Source organism: Pleurodeles waltl, chromosome 4_1 (assembly GCF_031143425.1).
Source record: "Pleurodeles waltl isolate 20211129_DDA chromosome 4_1, aPleWal1.hap1.20221129, whole genome shotgun sequence".
Lineage (NCBI taxonomy): Eukaryota > Metazoa > Chordata > Amphibia > Caudata > Salamandridae > Pleurodeles > Pleurodeles waltl.
Window position 1 is genome coordinate 194,645,230 of NC_090442.1, and position 24,457 is coordinate 194,669,686.

The following is a 24,457-nucleotide window of genomic DNA, read 5'->3' on the forward strand; positions in this document are numbered from 1 at the left end:
TCCCATTTTCCCCAAATTATAGTTGATCACATGACTACAAACCTTATCCCAGCTAAAATACTTGGGTACTTGCATCACAGTGGATCCCACCCTTCACGCCTGTTATCTGCTTAGGTGACCATAAATAGACACCTTCAGGGGTGAGTGAGTGGAGAAAATTTATGAGAAAGGATTAATGTGGCCTGGGAGCCACACCAAATAATGGCTCAATGTCAAACAGTAGGAAGCTTCGATCGGCTTTTATAGGATAATCATTCATTTTCTGCCCCATACATTAAACATTCATTTGTCTCTTCCTGTAGCCTAAATAGTGTTGGTGTGGTACTGAGGGGTACACTCGTTGTTAGTTCTACAGTAAGTGTTCTTTATCGACTCCTGTTGAGAACACACTTGTAGTATCCTTCTAAATGGTTAACCTTTTGATGCTATATGAGGTGAGCATTTTTAGGTTTCTTCCAAAGGAGCAAACACTCTAGGTGTTGCATTTTTGTCCATTCTCAGTCTGCTTCTTGGGATAAGCATGGCAATTCTCCTACAGGAACACATTAATACACTGTTTCCTCAGGGCAAGCTGCCTGCTTCTGCTAGGGTAACCATGCTTGATCTGCTCCTGTTGGATAAGCATTATTTAGCCTAGATCCTTAAGGTATTTTTGATATGCTCATATTGGCTAGCACTTGTGGTACAATTGTTGGGATCTGCTGTAGAGCAAAAATTCAGGGTTTGCTGATGTTGGGTGAGTTTTCTTGGTCTGCTGCCGTTGGGCAAGCATTGTTGGTCTGCTCCTGTTGGGCAAGCATTGTTGGTCTGCTCCTGTTGGGTAACCCCTCCTAAACTCATGCTGCTCTTCTTCTGTTGGGCAGTTATTCCTGTTCTGTATATGTAAGCTTTGTTGGGCTGCTCCGGTAGACTAAGCAATCTTGGTCTGCCTCAGTATGGAAACAGTTTCCAACTTGTTCACGTTTGGTAAGCATACTTGGTCCTCCTGTGCTAAGCAAACATTATTGTTCTGTTCCTGTTAGGTAAGTAGAATGGGCCTGCTTCTGTGGGGTAGGCATTGTTGGTCTGCTCCTAATGAGTAAGTATTCTTAATAAGCATAGTAAACAAACCATAATAATCATTCAGCACTCCGATGTTTCTAAGGGCTGTAAATACCAGTTATTTCCCAGTTTCATGGTACTCTAATTATTGACGCTTGAAAGATAGTGAGTGGGCCTTGCCAGGATTATATCTCATGGTCTGCACATTACAGCAGTTGTGCGCTACAAATGTTTACCTCGTTGACACATCTTGCCTTAGCCTGGTTATACAGGGTCATTAAGTGTTGTCTCCCATTGTGTAAAGAAATCCTGTTCTCTTATTGGCTAAACTGTTGCAGACTTTAGTTGTAGGAGTTATTGGTCTGATTATTTTAAGTTTGCTTCCATGGTTGAGTTATTTGTCTGTTTTTGTTAAGTGACATATTTCTGCCTGTATATTAAACCTTTATGATTTGCTTTAGTGAGATAAACGATTGAAGTCTTTACCTCCAAATCCCTCTATGTGAATAGCACTTGGATAAAAAAAGGTGCTGCTCAGAAGAAACACAGTTTGTATAATTACAGATCTCTTCTTCTCACACTCTTGGGAGTTTTCGTTTCTGTGATTAAAAAAATATGGAGGCCCGTGTGAAATGTTTGTCATTTTAAACAAGGGGAAAAAACATTTAATAATGCCTGGCCCTGATAACGATTGATCAGAAGTGGAGTACAAAAAAATATTCCCAGACGGTAATGTGAGAACTTCTCCAAGCTGGCTTTAACATTGACAAAGGCATCTGCAGGGATACTGTTCACAAATGTAGAGTCAACGAAAACAAACAGACGGATATACCACAATAAAGACTGCAAGAAGTCCTCACAAAGTCCACACTGACCTTTTTGCTACCTGTATCTGAATGTGTGTACTAATAGTTCTCATTGCAAAATCTACTAGACGTCTAATGAATATTATTTACACTAGTCCCAGTTTTCGACAACCCCCCCCCCCCCCCCTCCCAGTCTTGGCTGCAAACGGAGAGATGTTGGCTTACCATTAACAGTATGTCACCTTCCGCGTGTCTACCTTACCGAATGTGAAACTTGTATTTTTTTAAACCAGCCCAGGCCCCTTGAAGGAAAGGCTGCTGCATTACTAAAGTTCCCCTTTTGGGTGTGCATGTAAATACAGCAATATCGGATGCTAAACCATCCCTTTTGCTGTTTACTTTGCACATCTTACAATATGTTACTAACAGCTTGGCCAATGCGCTCTTTATTTTCGGTGCCTGCTCCTGGTTTTTGGAATTCTGTTACCAGTTGTGCCCCAAGAACCGACTGGGAAACCTCTTCATGCCCTTACAGTTCTCGGAGTGCGTAAATACTTTTCTTAACTCCTGTGTCTGCACCCCCACTTCCACCCTTCCTGGACATCTTTTTTGGTTCATAACCTTTAGTTAGGCCCTTTTCACTGGATACGCCAACCACACAGAATACCCTTCTCCGGGTGTCTGTGGGGCTATTATGCGTTTAGGGTTAATCCGAGTTCACCAGCTTGTGCCCCACAAGTGGACAGTGCCTGGAAGCATCCATCAAAACTCCCACGTGTGGTATAAATGCTTGCCACTCCCCCGAGCCTCCTCCGCCTCCCGCCTTTATATTGCGAGGGCTCGCGCGCCTCCGCAGTCCGGGACTCCCAGGCCTTACCTCCCGGTGTGATGTGCACGCGCTCGACCTCCGACTCGTACACCAGCGTGCCCTTGTACTTCAGGTTGGGGTCGGGTGCCGTGTCTTTCGGGAGGGGCTGGTACCTCGCCGTCGCCTGCTGGACAAAGGCGCGTAGCATTTTTGAACCTTCAAAAAGCGGTAATGCGCGCTTTTGCTCGTCTACAGCGGTGCAAGGTTCATTGCATGCCAGCCTCCTCAGTGGCTGCAGTCACAGGTCAGCCTCCTCTGCCGCAGGTTGTTGCGCAGCAGATTTGAGCGCTGGCCCCTGGGGTTGTGTGTGTTTTGAATTAGTGGCGGTGACCCACTGCTGTCCCTCCCACCGAAGCACTGCCTGCTCCACGGCCTACTGCTGTCTCCAGCCACACTGGAGACGCAGTCTGCCAGGGCTGCCCCTCCCCTTCTCCTCCATAGTTTTACATGGAAAACTTCTACTTTGAAGTGACGGGAGACGCGCACTGGACGCCTGTCATCTGGGCCCTTCAGTAAGTCATGATGGGCTCTGCTTTTCGTATCGCGCCACCGGCGGCCCTGATAGGGCCCGTGCTGCCGAGGCGTGACGTGCACCGAGCATCCCTGTCAGAGCAGCTCACCAGCTGGGGACTGGCTACTAATTGGGGAACAGGTGCACTACTGCTGAGGTATGGGGGGCTCACCTCACTTTAGTCAGGGACATCACTTACAGCCAGCGGGCGAAGTGCTTAAAGAAAAGTGTGTGTGGGGGGCGGGGGTTGTGGTTCACAGTAGAGTGGAGGTGGGGGCAGGGAGTTTGAGGGTTGGCCTGAGGCGTTGCTAAAAAGAACAACGTTTTCTTCAATATTTTGTTGCCTTTCACCTACAGGTAACAGCATATTAAAAATGATCCCCACACTTTAAATGCAACTTAAGTTTATCTTGGGAAATGTATTTTTTCTGGTACAGAAACTGGCTAGTTAAAGCGACCACTTCAGACGTCTGTCGGTGGACGTCACTGCTCTGAAAGCTGGTTGATTCACTGGGGAAAAAGTGACGTGTGTTTATAGTGCTGCGGTCCAAGCCTGTGACAGAAAGCGATGTGAATATGCAAGTCACTAGTTTAAAAACCTATCGCACGCAGTAAAGAAAGGTTGCGTTCAGTATAAGTAGGTTGTGACAAAACGTGCAAAAATATTGTTTCTAATTGTTTACAGTCCTTTCAAAAGTTATGTTTTAGTAATGCGCCGGCTGTACCTACTGCAAAAACTTTTTCTAGGTCTCAGTAAAAAAGGACAAAATCCAGAATCGATCAATGCAAGCCTGTGCTGAATACGGCTTTTAGAATCGCCGATTAACCAGTTGCACAAGTTTAAATTTTTTTCAGGTAACAGACACCACAGAGATTGATTTGGTTCTTCTTTAGCTGCCTTTTCTTTCTTTCACTTCACAATAGAGGAGATCCTTGTTATCCGCTTTCAGTCTGCAACGCAACCATTCAGGAAGAGGTGTTGTTTTGATTTAAAAAAAAAAAAAAAAAGTATGGGAACTGTTTTAATCAAATTAATAAAGGTTGGGAACATCGTTCCCCCGTTTTCTTGCCTACTTTGACCTCTGCTTACAACCCTGCCTGGTTGGGTGATTTTTACCCTGCTTGCATTAGGGCCTTTTTACCTACTGTTTACCAGTGCCTCTTTGACCCGAGGCATGGATACCAATGAATCCAAACATGTGCTTGGTTTTAATCACACACGTTCAGCTGTTTAGTACCCCCTTTTGTTTGAAGGTCCAAGCTTTCAAATTTTAAAACGTAAAAAAAAACAAAAAAAACCTGGCAATATTAATTCTGAATAATGGCAAACACTGTAGTGAGTGTTTATATTGCCTTTGCAGAGACTTGTGTATTTGCACATGTACTTTTAATTTTTTAACGTACCTAGAATTAGGAACTCATCTGGCCACCCTCCCACCCCTCACCTTGCACATATGCATTCTATGTGTCTATAAAGAAGCTGTTTGTATAGTTTAGTTTGTGAGTTTCCTTTCGACCTCTGGTCAGCCATACATTGTGGTTTTGTACAGGACATTTGGCTACTTTCACTCACAGTGGTGCATCAGATCACACCTTGCTGTGAGATTGGATAAATAGGAGCCAGTAAAAGGTTGTGTTTACTTTCTAATGCCTACTAAGATTATTTTTGTAGTGGAAGAATAGTACAACCATGCTGGAGACGTGGTTCTTGAGCAAATTGGCCGTAATAATTACCTTGCAAAAGGTTGAGAACTCTTCACGTCCCACCTGAGTTTTTGGGTATAATCCCAGGCAAATATGGTGGTTTGTACTTTTCTCGGGCTATCCCTTTCAGAATTGGAAGAGGTTAGTCACAGAATAAGTTTTACAGCTGGACTTACTATAAGAGCTGATTAATCGTTTATTCATAATATAGCCAGAACAGTGTTGACTTGCAAAATAAAGATGCATTAGCTGTTGGTTAGTGGTGACTATAAACAGGCAGATTGTAAAAAAAAAAAAAAAAAAAAAGAAACAAAATGGTGTGTGTGTGTGTATATGTATATATATATATAATAATAATATATATAATCACTGGTAGTAACCATCTGCATTCCAGTTTTCCTTGAAGCACCGGCAGAGATGTACAGTTTACTATAAAATGTTTTAACATTAAAATGTTGGTCTTACATCATATTGGAGTACCTTATTAGACGAGTTTGACCATTGGTAACTTACTAACCCAATGTCAATAATCCACTCACACAAAACTAGACACCCTAAGGGGTCGCTCCCCAAGTGTAAAAATAAAAAATAAAAATAATCCCTAGTGCGTAGTGGCTTCTGTCGTCCTTGGGGGCAGATCAGCCTCCTCAAAATAGGCCAATCTGCCCAGAGGGGAGGCAGAAATGCCCTAAAATAAATGTGTTCCCCCAGGGGAGCAACCCTTGCCTAAGGGCTCGCTCCCCTTGCGTGAAATTGACCAAAAAGAAAAAATTCCCTGGTGTCTAGTGTATCAAAGGGGGCAGAAATAGCCAAAAAACAATTTTCCCCCAGGGGAGAGACCCTTGCCTAAGGGATCGCTCCCTACATGTAAAAAAATAAAAAAATAAAACTGATCTCTGGTGTCTAGTGGGCAGCTGAGCTTCCAGCGCGATGGGAGGTGACCTTTGATGAGGTTGCGCGCTGACGTCATCCGACGTCACTGGGGAGGGGTGGAAGGGGAAGCAAGTCTCCTTCCATCACTGCCCTTGGGGGAGTGGGGTGGAAGGCTGCTCCCCCCCCATGAGCCAGGTGCAGGACGAGCTGGTCTCGTCCTCGGCACACGGCAACCGTGGCCGACCATACCAGCTCGTACCATGCACTGAGGAGTTAAATACTGTTGAAAAAGGAACCAGCCCTTTTAATTTTGAGTTTTATATATTTAAGGCAGGGTACTTAGTAAGACTATCGTACTTCAGGCAGTATTCCTGTAACAGAGCATGTGCAGTGTAAAGTCTCAATCAATATATATTGTAATTTCAAGATTGCATGCACCCCTGATAAACCATCATTGCCAAAACCAACAGGTTTCGCCTATGTTTTTTTACATGTTGCACAGCAGTTGAGCAGCTATGCAAAAAAAAAAACGCACCATGACGCAGTTGGCAGTGGCTGCGTCTTAGTGTGTTTTTTTTTTTTAACCTTTAAGCCATGTGTAAAATTAAATAAACCGCACGGGGTATTTGTGGTGCAGGGACACATTGGAGACCGGGAATAGCGCGAGGAGTGGGTGATAATCCGCACATCACATATAGTAACATAATGCACACAATCCACACACCACAGATAATGCACATAACAGACCTTACAAGAACGGTATGTAGGTAGCACACATCACAGATCGCAACAATATTCAATTACAGTTTTTTTTACAAAGAAGTTACATTTAAAATTATAGATTTAACATTAAATAAGACTTTGAGCTCAAATAAAGCTAAGGTTTCATTGCTCCTTAACCTTTGAGTTTCCATATATTTTAGACTTTCAGTTTTAGATCATGTTGGATATTGTGACCTTACATTTTTTTTAAGCACGTGGATATTGGTGAGACATTAATGCACCTGAATAATTGTATTGATGTATTCACAATTTATTTTTATCCATGTTTTTGACAATTTCTGTAATATTTGAGGATGTTCGTTGGTCAGTTACTACAAAAATGCATTTACTGTTCTGCTATGCCCCGTTAATATTCTCGATAGGTAACAAAGATGTTTTGGTAACTACAACTTGGTCCACGAAGCTGTGCCAGTGGGCTTTCTCTGAAGGGTGTATATTCAGGCAAATGCAGTTATTTGAAACAGCGTACACTTGCAGAAAAATATAGCTTGCTCAAATGTTCCCAATTTCACATACTTGGGCGTAAAACATGCACACAGTCTGAGCCTCTTACACAGTCACTATCCAATTTGTTTTGTAGAAAATTAAAGTTTTTCCTAAAATTTAAGATTGCGGTGGCCGAAGGGTGTTGATGGCAATTGCTAAGCACTATTGTGCAGAACAGCCAATGAATATTCCACTATTTTGCTGTTGATTGAAGGATTTTCCATGTGGTGCAGCACTTTGCCATGTTGTATGAAGCACTACTTAAATACTGCAGTGTAAAACAATGCAGTTCCCTCACCAAATACTGGATCCTTTAGATCTAAGACTTCTCAAGAGGAAGAAAAAAATAAGTGGTTCAGTAAATTGATAACTTTCTAATCACTTTATCTGGCAAGTCCTCACCTTTTTATTATGTGGATAGTTCTACCCGAAGTAGAACATTTCAGGCGACTGTGCTGTTCTTATAAACTGTGTTGATCTGACCATTTAAGGTTTTCATCTCTCTTTCTAAAAAAGAGACTCCGATCCTGTGCTTTCTACAGAAACATCTAGTCCAGCGGAGGGACAGGGCTCTCTGCTATTTTCTGTTGTTTGCTCTCCTTACCTGTTGCTGGTGTTTGTGTTAAGAAAGATGTATGCCATCGTTATCATTTAGAACTGCACCACTTAATGTTACACAGACTGGCCCCCATTTGGTGTAAAGGGAGTACTTAAATAAACGATACAGCCATTGGTTGGAGGGAATGATTATGTAGAGGAATCTGCTTACTGGGTCAGCTTCTTCTGTAGAGATCACCCAAATTCTTCCACACCCTGCAGATAGAATTCAGATTACCTGCATTACACCACTGGATTTAGCACCAATTGCACAGTGTTAGTAGTAGCATGGGCCTGATCTGAAAGCTTTGCTGACTATGCCAGCTATGACCTACCTTAAACTCTAGGGACACCGCCACTCTAAAGGGCTATCATTTCAGCACTGTACTCTAAACTAATGGAATGTCCGGCCAGACCTCACTGGTGACCATTACTATGGAGGCACTATACTCTGTAAGACTGGCCAGCCCCTTTACAAGCTCACTGGGAGGTATTCAGGGAGTCAAAACTCAAATTCACACTCTTCCATAACTTATATTGGACTCCCCAGAAACGAAATCATGTTAAACTATTTACCTACTATGACTGCTGGAGGAGTAACCATAAAAGATGTGACTTGATACACATCCCTTGTGACTGCCTTGCTTTGTGAGCCTACTGGATGCTGATCTGTGTCTGTGGGTGTCTAGATCACATCCACTGCATTGAGAATTTCACTTTCATGTTTGACTGCCGACACTGCCATGGCACTAGAACTGTTTCCCACTGACATCCTTTCATACAATATAGTTACATTACTCCCTGTCTTGCCTGTTTCATGCACTGATATCGCTTGGCTTAGATTCTTAATCTCGCCTTCACTTTCTTCCTGACCATGATGTTTCATAGATGTTTTTTCTTGAAGGTTATATTTGTGACTGACTGTCACTTTATGGGCAGTATGTTGTCTCCTAATTCTGCTGATAAAAGTCCATGTTCCATTCTCAAAAATAGGTTGATATTTTTTGTTTGTTCTTCTTTCTTGAATTCCAATAAAGCCTCAGTCTGGCATTTTGTTGCTGGTATTCGCTAGGAAAAGCAACCATTCTGACCTGTCCAATTGCCTGTCACCATTCGTGAGTTCGTTGAAAACTGTGGGAGCTCTGCTGAGACATGTAAGCACACTCCAGGAAGTATGCTATTTTAGGGACCTGATCCAAAGCCGGGTTCGGCCTGAGCCAGTAGCTGGCATAACCAAACATGTTGAGCCAGTAGCATCCTGTTAAATTGCTTCTAGATTGAGTCATTGGATCCCTCCTCATTTTGGCATGTGACTTTTGAACGGTCTCCAAACGTTTGCCTAATTAATTCCAAATGTTGTGCTAAACCTCCGTCAGAAGTAGGTAGTTTTCTATCTTGCCTTGTTTGGGGAGACCTTTCCCGATCAGATCTGAAGATCTTCCACTGTCCTTCTGAGTTGAGACCTGAGATTTTTTTATAGACGTTGATATTTTCTTCCTCTGTTTATTAGTACACCAGAAATGACTCAGCAAGCATGTAAAGTGCCCATTGCTAGAAGATAAGAACCCTGCATCTCAAGCAGTCTACAGCACATGTACTGCATAGACTGGGCTCTTAGTCAACACTAAGTCAGCTTTTGTGCTTTCTGGATGCATGTTCCAGACAAGGAAATGCGTGTGACTGCCAAATGAGGAACTTAATACTCCTTGAGTAAGCATCCTAGTGTCCATACTTGGTGCTAGTTTTGTCCTTCAATATCTGTTGAAGCATAGCTAGCACCATTGTCCTCCCAGCACTTTGTCTGCTTGGAAATACTTTTTCAATTGTTGTGCTTGAGAGAGAGCGGTGTGTAAAATATTAGTGTTAGCTCAGTGTTATCTCAGTAGATACTCTGATACTTTTCATCCTTGTGATGCCACTTCCACCATCAAAGCCCACGCTCCTTCCCCTCGCAACATGTACTGACGCAGTACTGGTCCACCAAATGGAGAGTGGCAGATGGCATTTTACTTCCCAGGCTTTGCCCTTACGTCTCATCCGCAGACAGGTACTTTTTCTTAGAGCCCGCTTGTGTAACCGTGTGTATTAGATACTGACCTCCGTTCACTTGTGCCCATGGGGTATAGGCAGGAATGTTCTGGGGCAGTCCGTGCTGAGGATGTACAGTCATGGAGGTAGGCAGGCGTTTTTGATAAGCCAGTTTTAAGTACCACTACCAACAGGAGAAAGTGGTGGAAGGTGCCTTGCAAAGGAATGTCTGCGCTTTACAAGGTATTGTTTTTTTGTGATTCAGCCAAGTAATCAATTCTGCTGTTTCAGACGTAAAGCAGGTGTTTGATTAATAATTTTCTCGTTAAAAATGGAATGTCAAAAAACTTTTTTAAAAGTGCTCCACACTGTATTTTTGCTGTGTTTCTCTTGAAATCCTAGCTATGTGTACTCTCTTAAATGTGTAGTGCCAAAGGTTCCCACATTGGCAGTCATTTTGAAGACTCTGCTGCATGTTGGCTGCATTGATCAGCAGGCACAATGGTAAATAGAGTAACATTGCAACTGTAGCATGTGTATGTAATGCATTCTGGTCTTTTCTTGGCTCGTCTTGGTGACTTACTGCTCCTGCCAGATGTGAATGTCACCTTGAGTTCAGAGCGGCGATTACCCCTGCCTTAAAGAGACATGTTAGCACTCAACTGGACAGTTCTGCGTGCCAGATAACACTCAGTATTTTCGCTTGCTTTTTATTTTACAGTTTCCATATACGGGATTTGGTTTTATGACAAGGAAGAATGCCAAAGAATCGCAGAGCTCATGAAAAAGTAAGTTATTTACTGCTCGAGTTTAAATACGCAGTTGATGCTCCTTTAAGCTGAGTAGATGTGTGGAGCAGTTCATCGTCCAAAATGTATTTTTTTTCCCCTGTTGAGTGTTTCAGACAAAGATAGGCCAGTGCACTCCTTAAGAGGCATTGCAGTAAACCAGAGGACCACTTCTAGTCTTAGGGATCTGCCAGCCACATTTCATACTTTAACCTGCAGTGTATCACTTACTTAATAGTCTCTGATATCTGATACTTCGTATATAGTTTAGATGCAATTCTGCCCCATTGGGCACAATAATATTCTGTAGTATCTTGGTTCTGGTTGCCTGTTACTTGGTCCTGTCTGCTGTCCGACTAATGTGTCTTGGCTTTGAAGCCACCTGATCAAGCATGAAGCAGCATACAAAATTCCCATCTTATGATAACTACCTTTACTGTTTTAATATCAGACATTCTCACAGTTTACACATCATGCAATCACCTACTTGGCTCAACAAGGTTTTGATATTTGCCAAAATTATCTTCTAAAGGGCTATGCAATGAGGCATTCCTGTACTTTTTGAAACCACCCTGCTTGCTTATAACTCTGTACCAGGCTCTACTGTCCATCCTTCGGCTAGTATTCACTGAAATAGTTTGTCTACAAAATATAGACCTAAGATGTTATTGCCTCTTGCTGACTTCTAGGAGACTGTCAAATTTGAATGTTTAAGGGTGACTTTGTGAATTTCCACATATCCCATACCAAAGTGATTTGGTGATTAAACGAATAATAGGTTTCCTTTGTGGCAATAAATGTAAAACTTTTCTTATGCCATTAACCGAACTAGAATAATAGAACTGGGAGAGCCAGCTAGAGCGTCATGGATTAACAAGTCAACTGACTGTCAGACATCATATGTTTCCCTTGTTCTGAGTTACCCTTGTTTGTTTGCATTCTCTGGCACTACGCTCCTCAAGCTGAAAGTGTTAGACACCATCTACTCAGTCAAACAAAAATTAAGTTTTGATTTTGTCGATCAACGTTTTGATGCAATGGACAACAGAGAAGACTGCGCTTTTCAAAACTTTTTGTATTGTTTTTTTCTTGTACAACATCATTACACATATCTAAATGAGCAGTTTAGCTCCTTTTCGACATCAGTAAAAACCTTTACATACTAGTATATCTTTTAATATAGTAGCAGCAGCAAGCGTAACTTTGTATGAGCTTTGCAGTGAGCAATGAATGATGATGTTGATCAAGTATGGGTTGCTTGCTTTGTGATTATAATTCATTATGAAGGTAAGATGTCCTAAGGGCTATGTGACTGTTGTGGTTGGTTGCTATAGGTAAGCTTTAGTAATAAAGTTGTGCATATTAATTAAGAAGATATGTATTTCCTCTTTCACCTACATTGTAGCAAGAAGGGGACTAAATGCATTAAAATCTCACTATTCGGTTGTGAATTGTAGCAGTCAGTTTTTTCCATAGCATAAATTGCCCACCAGTTAGACCACTAGAGGCTCACTGGAAGGAGCATGGACAATTTCCAGAAGTGGGCAGTAGATATTTTATCAGCTAGGAGCACGTGTTATTGGCTTCCCTTGAACCTTTGAGGTAGGGTGTTGCCGTTGCTCTCCTTGGTTCCCCTACACCGGTGGGGAACCCATTCACACATTTTTCAAAATGTTCCTGTTAAATTGGCAATGTTTTTAAATATGTCTAGACTTATTTAAATATTGCAGTTAAGTTCTGTTATTGTTTTAAAAATGCATTCAAATACACAATGCCAACTGTACTATTCTGGTCAGACAGTTCTTAGTAACATGTAAAAGAATCCACAGAGTGATTACTGGGAGGTGGGGGTTTTGAAGAGTATTTGGAGTACCCTCTCTTTTGAGACACACTCCTAGCTTGAATGTAAATGACAAAAAAAAGCTAACAATGGCCCATTACAGAGCAGTTTGCTGCTGCACATTTTTTTCAACTTAAAACAAAGCCCCGTTATCAGCATAATGCTTCTTTTGGCCAAAGACTGGCACTGCGCCCCACCCCATTCCTCTTCCCCCAAGGATCATTCAAGGCCCCCTGTTTAAAGACCTGTGCCCTACACCATATCTTGAGGATCAAGTTCCAGCAGAGAGGTCAGAATGTTCTCTGTTGTCTGTGCTGTTTGTTACCACAATTCTTGGATTCTAGGGCAGTTCCACCACTTGTGAAATACTGTACCTCTTTCTCCACAGTGATGGCTTTATTGATTTTATAGAGTATATAAATTGATGTGGGAGCTCTACTCCTTGTTAGGTCGAGCATAGCAATGCGCAAGCTCTGCTGTTCTTGACCTGTTGTAATCTATACTGTGGACTTTAACCACGCCCATCTTACGCCCATCACTTTCATTCGTTCCTGGGCCTGCCTTTCAAAATTCCCTTGATTTAGTAGGGAATTGCTTTACGTTTGTCCTGCATTGAGGCTGCTTTGTGTTCACCTTGGAGACTGAGCTTATTGCATGGATTATTGCGTGATCGGCGAGATACCTTAGTGAGGCGCACTATTTTTTTTCTTATTCCTCTGTACTTTGCGCAGTGATATGTTGTTTCTTCCTCTTCCTTGTTTTGGGTATGCCACTGTTTTTTATTTATTTCACATTTAGATCATATTTTTCTGAAAAAGGTTCATAGAGCGTAAACTCAGAGAAGCGCTTTACATGAGTACATGAAGTTTCATATAGCGCAAACACGATCGTGGCGCGCTTTACATAACTGAAATTTCATATATTGAGAACTTGATGTCAGGATCGCTTTACATGACTAGAAGTTTAGCAGTTGCAAATACACAAATTGGAGCAGTTACAACAGTAAAAAAAAAAAAAAACACAGAAATCCTCAACGCGGCTCTCCCGGCACAATGGGAGAGCTGATACTACAATATTCACTGTACTCAATATTCAAAACGTACTGTACTGTACTCGGGGTAACTCGCCCCATAATGCTTTGCAGGCTTTTTTTTCAAAACATTTTTGCCCATAACTCAGCCTGTGGTGGTCCTATATAATTATACTTCATTGTTTTCTAATAATCTGTTTTCATATTGTTAGGCCCTCTACGGGCTGACTATGGTTACATGACCATGTTTCTTACAAATGCTATTTTTTTATTATGGTGTCCTCTAGGGTCTGCTTTGAGCCTTACAGTCAAAATATTGCCAAATTCACTGCACTCTGGGAAACTTACCCCATAATGCTTTGCGAGGCATTTCTTTTTAAATAGTTTTTTTGCCCATTACTCAGTCTGTGGTCTTCCTAGGACAATAGGACCACTATCAAAACGTTCAACACTGCACACTGTTTGCGTACCAACACTTGGTTTGGGGGGGGGGGGCGAAATAAGAACCTCTGCCACCATTCATTGTCTTTTTAAGCTCTCTCATGACTGGAACTTTTGTTTTACAGCTGGGAGTAGTTTGTATTTTAAGGGCCTTCTTTGTAATAGTATTGCAGTAGGCCTGCTAAGCCTCAAAATGTGTAAGGCACTATGTCCTCTAGGGGCTACATATATGGTTACACCGCATTACTTTCTGCTATACTGTTCATGTCATTGTGCCCTGTTGGGGATGAATATATGGTTACACAATCATGTTTCTTACAGATGCTATTTTTATTAAGGTGTCCTCTAGGGTCTGTTCTGAGGACACTACAATATTTGCTGCACTCGTAAAGTCACCCCATAATGCTTTGCGGGGCATTCCTTTTACATAACACTTTTGCCCATAGCTCACCGCACAATGTGTTCTTTCTGTCTAGGTCATTTCTGGGTCCCCCACACTAGAGTGGGGGGTGGGGGCACAATAATAATAAAAAAAAGAAAATAAGTAATGGCAATATTTTCATTTTTTCCTGCAGTTAGTGGAAGAAGGTAAATGGAAGTGCTTTACTTATATTCAGGGCCACTAGAAATTCGTGGCAGAGAGGACCAAATTATGTGGCAGAATTGACCAATTTATATAACAAGAAAAGTAGAGTTATGCTTTTACAACCCCAGTAGCTCTAATTCAAGCAAATGTGGGACCTATTGCATTCTAAATGCTTGTTTCTCTGTGTTTTCCACTCTGGGGCCAGTGAAAAAGTTATATTACTCTAAAATGATTTATTGGGGACAAATGTAATGATTGGGAAATAGCATTTCCTTTCAGTATTACACAGTTTTTAAATAGGTCCCTCAAAAGTGGAGGGCAACTTTGGTTCCATACTCTAAACCCTGTGGACCATCATTCCAGGTGGGAATTCTGAGTTGAAGAACAGTGGTTTCATGAGCAAAGGGAATGTTGTGAATTCCTTTTTACATGTTAACTTATCCCAATGTTCTAGTAGAATAAGGTCAAGTAGAGTCTTTCATCGTTTACAAGTTGGTGTCAGGGCAATATCCACAGGCGGTTGTATTGTCAAGTGTTTTTATTTTTTCTTTTTATAGTAAGATCCACTCTTTTACTTGTGCCTTTTGTGTCCATTCTAGGACAGGCCTTATTTGTGCAGCCATAAGGTAGAGTTCTACATTTGGGAAACCCTGTGCCCTCTTCATCCTTGGTCTTGTTTTGTTAGACCAGATACATGTTAGTCATTTTTTTTAATTGTTTAGCTTACTAAAGTCCCCTGGAGTATGGGGCAGGAGGTGAGATATATTTACTGATCTATTGATATATCTATCTTCACTGGAAAAACAAAGTCTGGAGTGATGTTAAGTGAAAATATCAGTGTAAACCTAACATTTTAAATTAAAAAAAAAAACACTGAAATTCACTGGTTATAGTTATTTCAAGAAACTATAACTTGGGCCACCGCTCAGCTCTGTGTTGTAGTCCGTGATCTAATTTTAAATGTCATAGTGATATCAATGTGATAGAATATGTCATAAGTGTTGTAATATGTGAGGTCATAAGTGGTGCTTGATGAGAGCACGAGTTACTGCTGCTTGAAATAACTATATCTGATGAATTGCAGTGTTGTTGTAGGTCAAACTTTTATGTTTAAACTGACATTTTCACCTAACTATGTCACTTTGCCTTTCTTTTTTCCAGTAATATTTTATTACCATATTTAACTATGCCAACCTCCACAAATTAAAAGCAGTTTTTTGACTCTTATAACTTTGGCAACGTTTGATGAATCTTCACAAAACTTTTTTTTTTTTTTTAAATGGCGGAATGTTTTTGTGCTATGAGAGGGCATGCAGCCTGGCCTTCCCAGGGCCGTTAAAAGACTCCAGGGATGTTCTTATTTTAATTTAAGGCAGGGAGCATGGTGCCTCCCCTTCCCCAAGACTCGAGGAGGCCCGGGGCGGGGTGTGAGGGCAGGCATGTCCTGGGGCCAGATCCAAGCAGTGTCCTGGGAACCCTATGCCCCCTGCTCTGCTGGGCAGCATACACAGAAACACAACTTTACTCCTGACTGGGGTGAGGTGGTTGGCAGGGTGGCGGGCAACAGAAAAGAGCAGCTCCCTCCTGGGCAGGAGTAATGAGACAGAGCCGGCTCCTGCCAATACTACTTTGGGTGCTGACTGGGAATCTGGAAGGGGCTTTGGGGCTCCCCCCGCAGCTTCCAACAACATGGGTGTTTGTGGGTGCCTCGAGATAGGCAATGGGCACCAAGAGTAAAGTAGTAGCCACCTCCTGCCGGGTCCCCAAGATGGGTGCTGGCTGGGACCTTGGGGCTCTCCCTGCTGTCCACAACTATTGGCAAATTATGGGTGTCCTGGGTAGAGTCCGGGGCACCCAAAATAAAACCATCATCGGCTCCCACCCTTTGGGGGACCCTTTTAACATTAAAACAAGGTGCCCCAAGTATCCAAAAACATTACTAAACATTTTTAAAATCCTGGTTTTCGTAGGAGCACTAAGCAGCATTGTTTTAATGTTGCGTGGTATGGGTGGTTGCTGCGAGTGCAGAATCCCCCATCAACATTAAAAAATAAATAAAAAAAAAGCACACATAGTAAGTCTCATATGTAACTGAATCTATGACCTAAGGCGTACTTATTTTTTTTTCCCCTCTGGCTGACATTTCTGCCCTGAAAGACTCGAGCATGTTGAATTTATTATTATTTTTTAAATAAGGCTTTATTTAAAAAATGACAATCACTCTTAAAACATTGCAATGTATGACTTTATAAAATATACTATATTATTGGTGACTTTTGGCAAAGATGATAGTTCTGCTTTGTATATGCTTATTTACTAACCTCTTAAAGCCGACAGTCCCAGTTTTTATATTTTGGTGTTCTAGTCCTTTGACAAAGTCAGTAAGTCTACCTTACTTAAAATTCAACCTTTATATTGTAACATCACATTGTCAGCCATGCACGGCCGTGGGATTGGGTTACAGCCATTTTCTATGCAATCCTCAGATTAAGATGCTATTTTGTATGTTGCAGATAGGTGGCTCCATCAGCAATGCAGAAAGGGGACATTCCTGCCTGATGCCTGTGGTCAAAGCATCTTTTTTACCATTAAGTTTGTTTTTTCTTTTGTTTTAGGTAGTTGGGTAATAAATGTTTTTCCTCATGGATACTTCTAGCCGCTGATTTCTCACCTTAAAATACTCAGAAGCAGTGCCTCTATTCACTGCTAGGTGACTCCACTCTGTCCCAGAAGTGACCAAGCAGGACCACATAAAAGCAGTACCCATGCGCGCTGATGTGAGTTCCTTTCTTTGTGCACTTTCCAATGTGGAACAAGAGCTTTGCTCCCAACTTGTTTTGGTTTCCCAATTTCTTTGCAGTGTGCTAGGGAACAGAGTACCCACTCAAAACGACACGTTTCAAGTCATGCTTCGACTTCTAGAAGCAAATGTTGGTCCAGGAACCTCTCAAGGTATGTCTTCGCTGCCTGGACTCTGGACACAACCATAAGTCTTGCAATAAGTGTGTCTTAATGCACCCAAAGACATTCCGAGACTGCAAGGCAAAACTGTATGTCACTGAACCCAAGAAGAAGTGGCCACCATTGTGTTGGTCCCGCTTGCGCTTTAAATTGCAGGCTTTGACTTTTTCCCGGTCCTGGAGTTGTTCCCGCAGCCAGTCAGTTTTGGTCTGGAAGTCCGGCAGTTAGTCATATTCCAAGAGCAAGTATAAGAAAGCAAAGCAGGACTCAATCCCATCTCGCCACAGAAGGAGCACAGACGTCATGATGTCAGTCGCACCCTTTCAAGGTCTCCAGCTAAAGGAATAGATTCCTCATCTGATACCCGTGTACCTAATATGCCTGCATGTCATCCCAGTAACAGAGGCTTGCTGCAAATTTTATTTTCGATGTGTTTCCAACTCCCTACAGCTCACATGGAACCACAGGAGCCTCCAGTTGGGTGACCCTCGGCAGGTCCATTCCGGACACAGTGTGCCCCCTTGTGTCCTGTTATCGTGTCAACATTAGCTCAAGTACAAACACCCACTCCGGCCTTACGAACCATATCCAGATGCTACTGAGATGCTGGTGCTGATGGCACTGGAGGATGATCTCATGCCAATGTGGGGACCTCAAACTGATTTCAGTTCGAGCCCGTCTGATGTCAACTATGAAACAACAAAAGGGCAACCGATCCTCATGCAACCTGACTAGACCAGTGCCTTTGCCGCATCACACCTAACTTCAGAGGCCCCATTATCTTTTTACTTCCGACTCTGATGATATGCCAGAACAGGGGGCCCCCCAAGATGGTGAAGGGGCTCACCAGTTGGGTCTTCAGCGGACAAGTGTTGCATTTGTAGTGGTGTTGTGGAGGGCAATTGAGGCGCTAGAATTACAGCTATCCGTAGCTGAGACTAAAAAAATGCTTTAATAGAGATTTTGCAGTTTGGGCCAGCAGCATCTGAATTCTTGCTTCTTTTTAACAAAGCCCTCACTGATACTTTGATGGTCACCTGTTTGAAGTCTTGTGTCTGTGAATAGGCAGGTGGCCAGATGTTATAGACTGGCAGTACTCACCCCACCCCAGAGAGTAATATTGTACAGGCCTCCACTAGTAAAGTGAACCCTAACTTATTTCCAATCATTCCTCTGGATAAGGAATCCAAGAGGATTGATGCTTTTGGCAATCGCATGTTTTTGTCCATCGGTGTAGCACTGATCTCTGTAAATACGGTTTGTTTTTTGGGACGTGTCACACATGCCCTTTGAGACACAGCCAGTAAGGTTTTGCTAGCCGTCCCGAAAGTCCTCACAGGGTCTTTGGCCCAGATGTCCCATGATGGACAGGATGCTCTCTGATGTTATCCGTGCAGGTCCAGATACTACAGAGTGCCTGGGGAGGGCAGTCAGTATCAGTGTTGTCCTTAATTGACATGCATTGATGTATTCTACACGAGTCTCTGTAAGTGTATAGGCCTCCCTGCTTGATATGGCTTTTGATTGGTTTTACCAATGTGCTTGAGGGCTCTGGGCCTCTTATCTTAGTGCATCATCCTCATCAGGTATACCAGGTGATGCATACGTGCTCTGCAGTGGAATTTGAAGTTCCACTGGGCAGAGCCTCAAGGCAATCGAGCCAATGCACTCCAGATCTTGTAGGCAAAGGTTTGAGTTTTGCAGTGGTGACTGGTCAAATTCCTTTGGTTGTGCAGCAAGCCCCTCTCTCTTCCCCACCCGCAGCTGATTCCAACCGTCTTCCTGCTGTCCAAAGGAAGGCTAGTGCAGGGTCTCACATACAACAGCACCACAAAATGGAACTGCAACAAGCCGGACAGAGTGGATGGGATCCTGGGTCTGGTGTTGAGTCTCTGTCCTTCAAGTGGGATTTTTCATCCTGTCACTGTTCTAATACAGACAGCCAGTTTCTTTAGGATTATCAGTAGTGCTTTACTCCTGGTTTGAATCTCAGCAATTGAATCTAAGGATTAAAGATGGCACTTTTTCACTGTTTTTAACCCTTGGGGTTTCGTAACACTGCTCTTTTTAACACAACATCTTTGGCCCTGAGATCCTGTAGCGCCATATTACTATTCTATAGATGTGACTCTTGTAATCACTTGATAGACTTAAAGGGAAATGGTATGTCTTATTATTAACCACTGGGTTTGGGTTGGTTAATCGTTGTATTATCTGTTTGACTCCTGTAAGGGGCTGCCCATTGTATAGCAAGCACAGGTCCCTCTTGGCTGGAGCCCTCCAAATCATTTCTATTCTTTCTTTTTTACTAACATCAAATGGTAATTATGGCTCTCTGTTGCCTTTCAGGTGTGTCCTTTTCCATTTCTTCAGAATATCCTTCTGTCCCTTTCTGCTCCATTTTGGGTGCCTCCACCTTGTTGCCTCCGTTCTGAACTAGGACCTCCTTATTCTCTATGCCAGCTTCCACACTGTAATTGGTTTACCAACGTTTATAGAATTTCTTCTTGATAGTATTCACTGTTGCCCTTTTGAACCTGTGCTGGACATTTACTTTGTCTTGCACAAGTGTGTGCGGAGCTTGAAGAAGTCTTTTTGGTTATGGCAATTTTTCTTACCCAGCCAAATTCTGAAGATGCCAGGGCTCATCAAATTAAGAGGTCTCGGGCTAGACTACCCTCACTCTTCACCAAGTCTAACTCTGTAGTGTGTCTTCCCAAATCATCATTCTTACTTTTGTGTTAATTTCTATTTTACTACGTCCTTCACTAGCTAGAATGAAACTTTTTCTCAATCACTTTTTTCTGTGGCACTTCAAGGATTCTTGTCACTAATGCACAATTATCTGCCTTATAATTATTTACACTGGAAAATTGACGACCCATGTACCTATCCGACCATATCACTGTAAGTCGGTCCTGGGAAACTGAGATGTAAATCAGGAACTGAAGGAAGAAAAGCCATCCTGGATGTATTTCAGCTGTTCCCCGGAGATGCCCAATCCTAAGTAAATGTCACTGTTTTTGTATTAAATGTTTATCTTTTTTGCATCACAATATGCACAGGAAACTAGGTTTCACCCACTGCATTGCTCTTCAAGTGATTGTCAGGTGCCCATTCTACGTCATATAGATGGTCCTCTTCCTCTCAAACTCCCACAGATGACGTCTATTATCTTACGTCAGTATGAAAGAGGCCAAATACCAGGGCAGTGAACATGGCTGTTTGAATTATTTTCTCTTTCCTTCACAAAAATGAATGCCCGCTCTGGTATCATAAAATATGAAAAATGTCTTGCAGAGGGGGAGTAGGTATGGTTGGCGGGGTTCTTGAATAGAGTAAGAGAGGGAGAGTCATTGGATTATATTTCCACTTTGAAATGGTCCATGATCTGCTGTAAAAACATTTACTTGATGCTGTTGCACTGTATGCGAGAGGAAAGTATGATGGATGTAATATCACAGATGTTATTTTTTGCAGTGGAAAAGAGACAGCAGAACACAGTCATGATTATGAGAATAAAGGGTGTGAATAGATAGTGCTTTAACCCCTTCGCTGCCAGGCCTTTTCCCCCTCCTGTGCCAGGCCTTTTTTTGCCTATTTGGGGCAGTTCGCGCTTAGGCCCTCATAACTTTTTGTCCACATAAGCTAACCAAGCCAAATTTGCGTCCTTTTTTTCCAACATCCTAGGGATTCTAGAGGTACCCAGACTTTGTGGGTTCCCCTGAAGGAGGCCAAGAAATTGGCCAAAATACAGTGAAAATTTCGTTTTTTTTCAAAAAAATTGGAAAAAGTGGCTGCAGAAGAAGGCTTGTGGTTTTTCCCCTGAAAATGGCATCAACAAAGGGTTTGCGGTGCTAAACTCAGCAGCTTCCCAGCTTTCAGGAACAGGCAGACTTGAATCAGAAAACCCAATTTTTCAACACAATTTTGGCATTTTACTGGGGAATACCCCATTTGTGCAATTTTTTGTGCTTTCAGCCTCCTTCCAGTCAGTGACAGGAATGGTCATGAAACCAATGCTGGATCCCAGAAACCTAAACATTTCTGAAAAGTAGACAAAATTCTGAATTCAGCAAGGGGTCATTTGTGTAGATCCTACAAGGGTTTCCTACAGAAAATAACAGCTGAAAAAGAAAAATATTGAAATTGAGGTGAAAAAACCATCAATTTTTCTCTACGTTTTACTCTGTAACTTTTCCCTGCAATGTCAGATTATCGAAAGCAATATACCGTTACGTCTGCTGGACTCCTCTGGTTGCGGGGATATATAGGGTTTGTAGGTTCATCAAGAACCCGAGGAACCCAGAGCCAATAAATGAGCTGCACCCTGCAGTGCGTTTTCATTCTATACCGGGTATACAGCAATTCATTTGCTGAAATATAAGGAGTAAAAAATTGCTATCAAGAAAACCTTTGCATTTCCAAAAAGGGCACAAGATAAGGTGTTGAGGAGCAGTGGTTATTTGCACATCTCTGAATTCCGGGGTGACCATAGTAGCACGTGAATTACAGGGAATTTCTCAAATAGATGTCTTTTTTACACACACTCCTATATTTGGAAGGAAAAAATTTAGAGAAAGACAAGGGGCAATAGTACTTGTTTTGCTAATCTATGTTCCCCCAAGTCTCCCGATAAAAATGGTACCTCACTTGTGTGGGTAGGCCTAGCGCCCGCGACAGGATATGCCCCAAAACACAACGTGGACACATCACAGAAAACAGAGCTGTTTTTAGCAAAGTGACTACCTGTAGATTTTGGCCTCTAGCTCAGCCGCAACCTAGGGAAACCTACCAAACCTGTGCATTTCTGAAAACTAGAGACCTAGGGGAATCCAAGGAGGGGTGACTTGTGTGGCTCGGACCAGGTTCTGTTACCCAGAATCCTTTGCAAACCTCAAAATTTGGCTAAAAAAAACACATGTTCCTCACATTTCTTTTGCAGAAAGTTCTGGAATCTGAGAGGAGCCACAAATTTCCTTCCACCCAGCGTTCCCCCACGTCTCCCGATAAAAATGATACCTCACTTGTGTGGGTAGGCCTAGCGCCCGCGACAGGATATGCCCCAAAACACAACGTGGACATATCACAGAAAACAGAGCTGTTTTTAGCAAAGTGACTACCTGTAGATTTTGGCCTCTAGCTCAGCCGCCACCTAGGGAAACCTACCAAACCTGTGCATTTCTGAAAACTAGAGACCTAGGGGAATCCAAGGAGGGGTGACTTGTGTGGCTCGGACCAGGTTCTGTTACCCAGAATCCTTTGCAAACCTCAAAATTTGGCTAAAAAAACACATGTTCCTCACATTTCTGTGGCAGAAAGTTCTGGAATCTGAGAGGAGCCACAAATTTCCTTCCACCCAGCGTTCCCCCAAGTCTCCCGATAAAAATGATACCTCACTTGCGTGGGTAGGACTAGCGCCCACGAAAGGAAAGGGCCCAAAACACAACGTGGACACATCACATTTTTTTATAAAAAGCAGTGCCTACCTGTGGATTTTGGCCTGTAGCTCAGCCCGCACCTGGGGAAACCTAGCAAACCAGCGCATTTTTGAAAACTAGAAACCCAGGGGAATCCAAGATGGGGTGACTTGCGGGGCTCTGACCAGGTTATGTTACCCAGAATCCTTTGCAAACATCAAAATGTGGCCCAAAAAACACTTTTTCCTCTCATTTCGGTGACAGAAAGTTCTGGAATCTGAGAGGAGCCACAAATTTCCTTCCACCCAGCGTTCCCCTAAGTCTCTCGATAAAAATGGTGCCTCACTTCTGTGGGTAGGCCTAGCGCCCACGAAAGGAAATGGCCCAAAACACAACATGGACACAACATATTTTTTCACAGAAAACAGAGGTGTTTTTTGCAAGGTGCCTACCTGTGGAGTTTGGCCTGTAGCTCAGCCGGCCCCGGGGGGGGGGGGGGGGGGGGGGGCAGAAATGGCCTAAAATAAATTTCTTCCCCCCAACCCCCCCAACCCCTTGCCTACAGGGTCGCTCCCCCTGCGTGACATTGGCGCCAAAAAACAAATCCCAGGTGCCTAGTGGTTTCTGCCCCCTTGGGGGCAGATTGACCTAAAATCGGCCAATCTGCCCCCAAGGGGGGCAGAAATGGCCTAAATACAAGTTGCCCCCCAGGGGAGCGACCCTTGCCTGATGGGTCGCTCCCCATCTCGAAAAAAACAAACAAACAAAAAAAAAAACACAAAAAAAAAATTGCCCTGGTGCCCTGAGGGTTCTGCCCCCCTCTGGGGGCAGTTCGGCCTGATAATAGGCCGATCTGCCCCTAGGGAGGGCAGAAATGGCCTAAAATAAATTTGACCCCCCAACCCCCACCGCCCCCCCCCGGGAGCGACCCTTGCCTACGGGGTCGCTCCCCCTGCGTGACATTGGCGACAAAAAACAAATCCCGGGTGCCTAGTGGTTTCTGCCCCCTTGGGGGCAGATTGACCTAAAATCGGCTAATCTGCCCCCAGGGGGGGCAGAAATGGCCTAAATACAATTTGCCCCCCAGGGGAGCGACCCTTTCCTGATGGGTCGCTCCCCATCTCGAAAAAAAACAAACAAACAAAAAAAAAACACACAAAAAAAAATTGCCCTTGTGCCCTGAGGGTTCTGCCCCCCTCTGGGGGCAGTTCGCCCTGATAATAGGCCGATCTGCCCCCAGGGGGGGCAGAAATGGCCTAAAATAAATTTGAACCCCCAACCCCCCCCCCCCCCCCCCCCCCCCGGGAGCGACCCTTGCCTACGGGGTCGCTCCCCCTGCGTGACATTGGCGACAAAAAACAAATCCCGGGTGCCTAGTGGTTTCTGCCCCCTTGGGGGCAGATTGAACTAAAATCGGCCAATCTGCCCCCAAGGGGGGCAGAAATGGCCTAAATACAAGTTGCCCCCCAGGGGAGCGACCCTTGCCTGATGGGTCGCTCCCCATCTCGAAAAAAAAAAAAAAATTGCCCTGGTGCCCTGAGGGTTCTGCCCCCCTCTGGGGGCAGTTCGGCCTGATAATAGGCCGATCTGCCCCTAGGGGGGGCAGAAATGGCCTAAAATAAATTTCTTCCCCTTCCATCCCCGCCTTGGGGGGGGAGGGGGGGTGCACGGGGGGCGCGCTAGCGCGCCCCCAA

General features: G+C 43.4%; 2 protein-coding genes across 8 annotated transcripts in view; one reads left to right on the forward strand and one right to left on the reverse strand.

Moving 5' to 3' along the window:
* The window catches only part of CACNA1C (calcium voltage-gated channel subunit alpha1 C), a 1,395,795-nt gene extending 1,392,739 nt beyond the window's left edge, over window positions 1-3,056 (reverse strand). The window contains exon 1 of the mRNA XM_069228081.1: window positions 2,725-3,056. Coding sequence (XP_069084182.1) covers window positions 2,725-2,863 — 139 coding nt within the window. The 5' untranslated portion in view covers window positions 2,864-3,056. The remainder of the gene's footprint in view (window positions 1-2,724) is intronic.
* Window positions 1-24,457, forward strand: part of DCP1B (decapping mRNA 1B) — a 152,075-nt gene that overhangs the window by 43,115 nt on the left and 84,503 nt on the right. For 5 of the 7 annotated variants that reach the window (XR_011202233.1, XM_069228074.1, XM_069228075.1 and 2 more), the window contains one exon: window positions 10,419-10,485. The exons of the other annotated variants lie outside the window; for them this stretch is intronic. Coding sequence is in view for 4 of the 5 variants with exons in the window: in XM_069228074.1 (XP_069084175.1) it covers window positions 10,419-10,485 (67 nt within the window). In the remaining variant the exon portion in view is untranslated. The remainder of the gene's footprint in view (window positions 1-10,418; window positions 10,486-24,457) is intronic. 7 annotated transcript variants of the gene reach the window in all.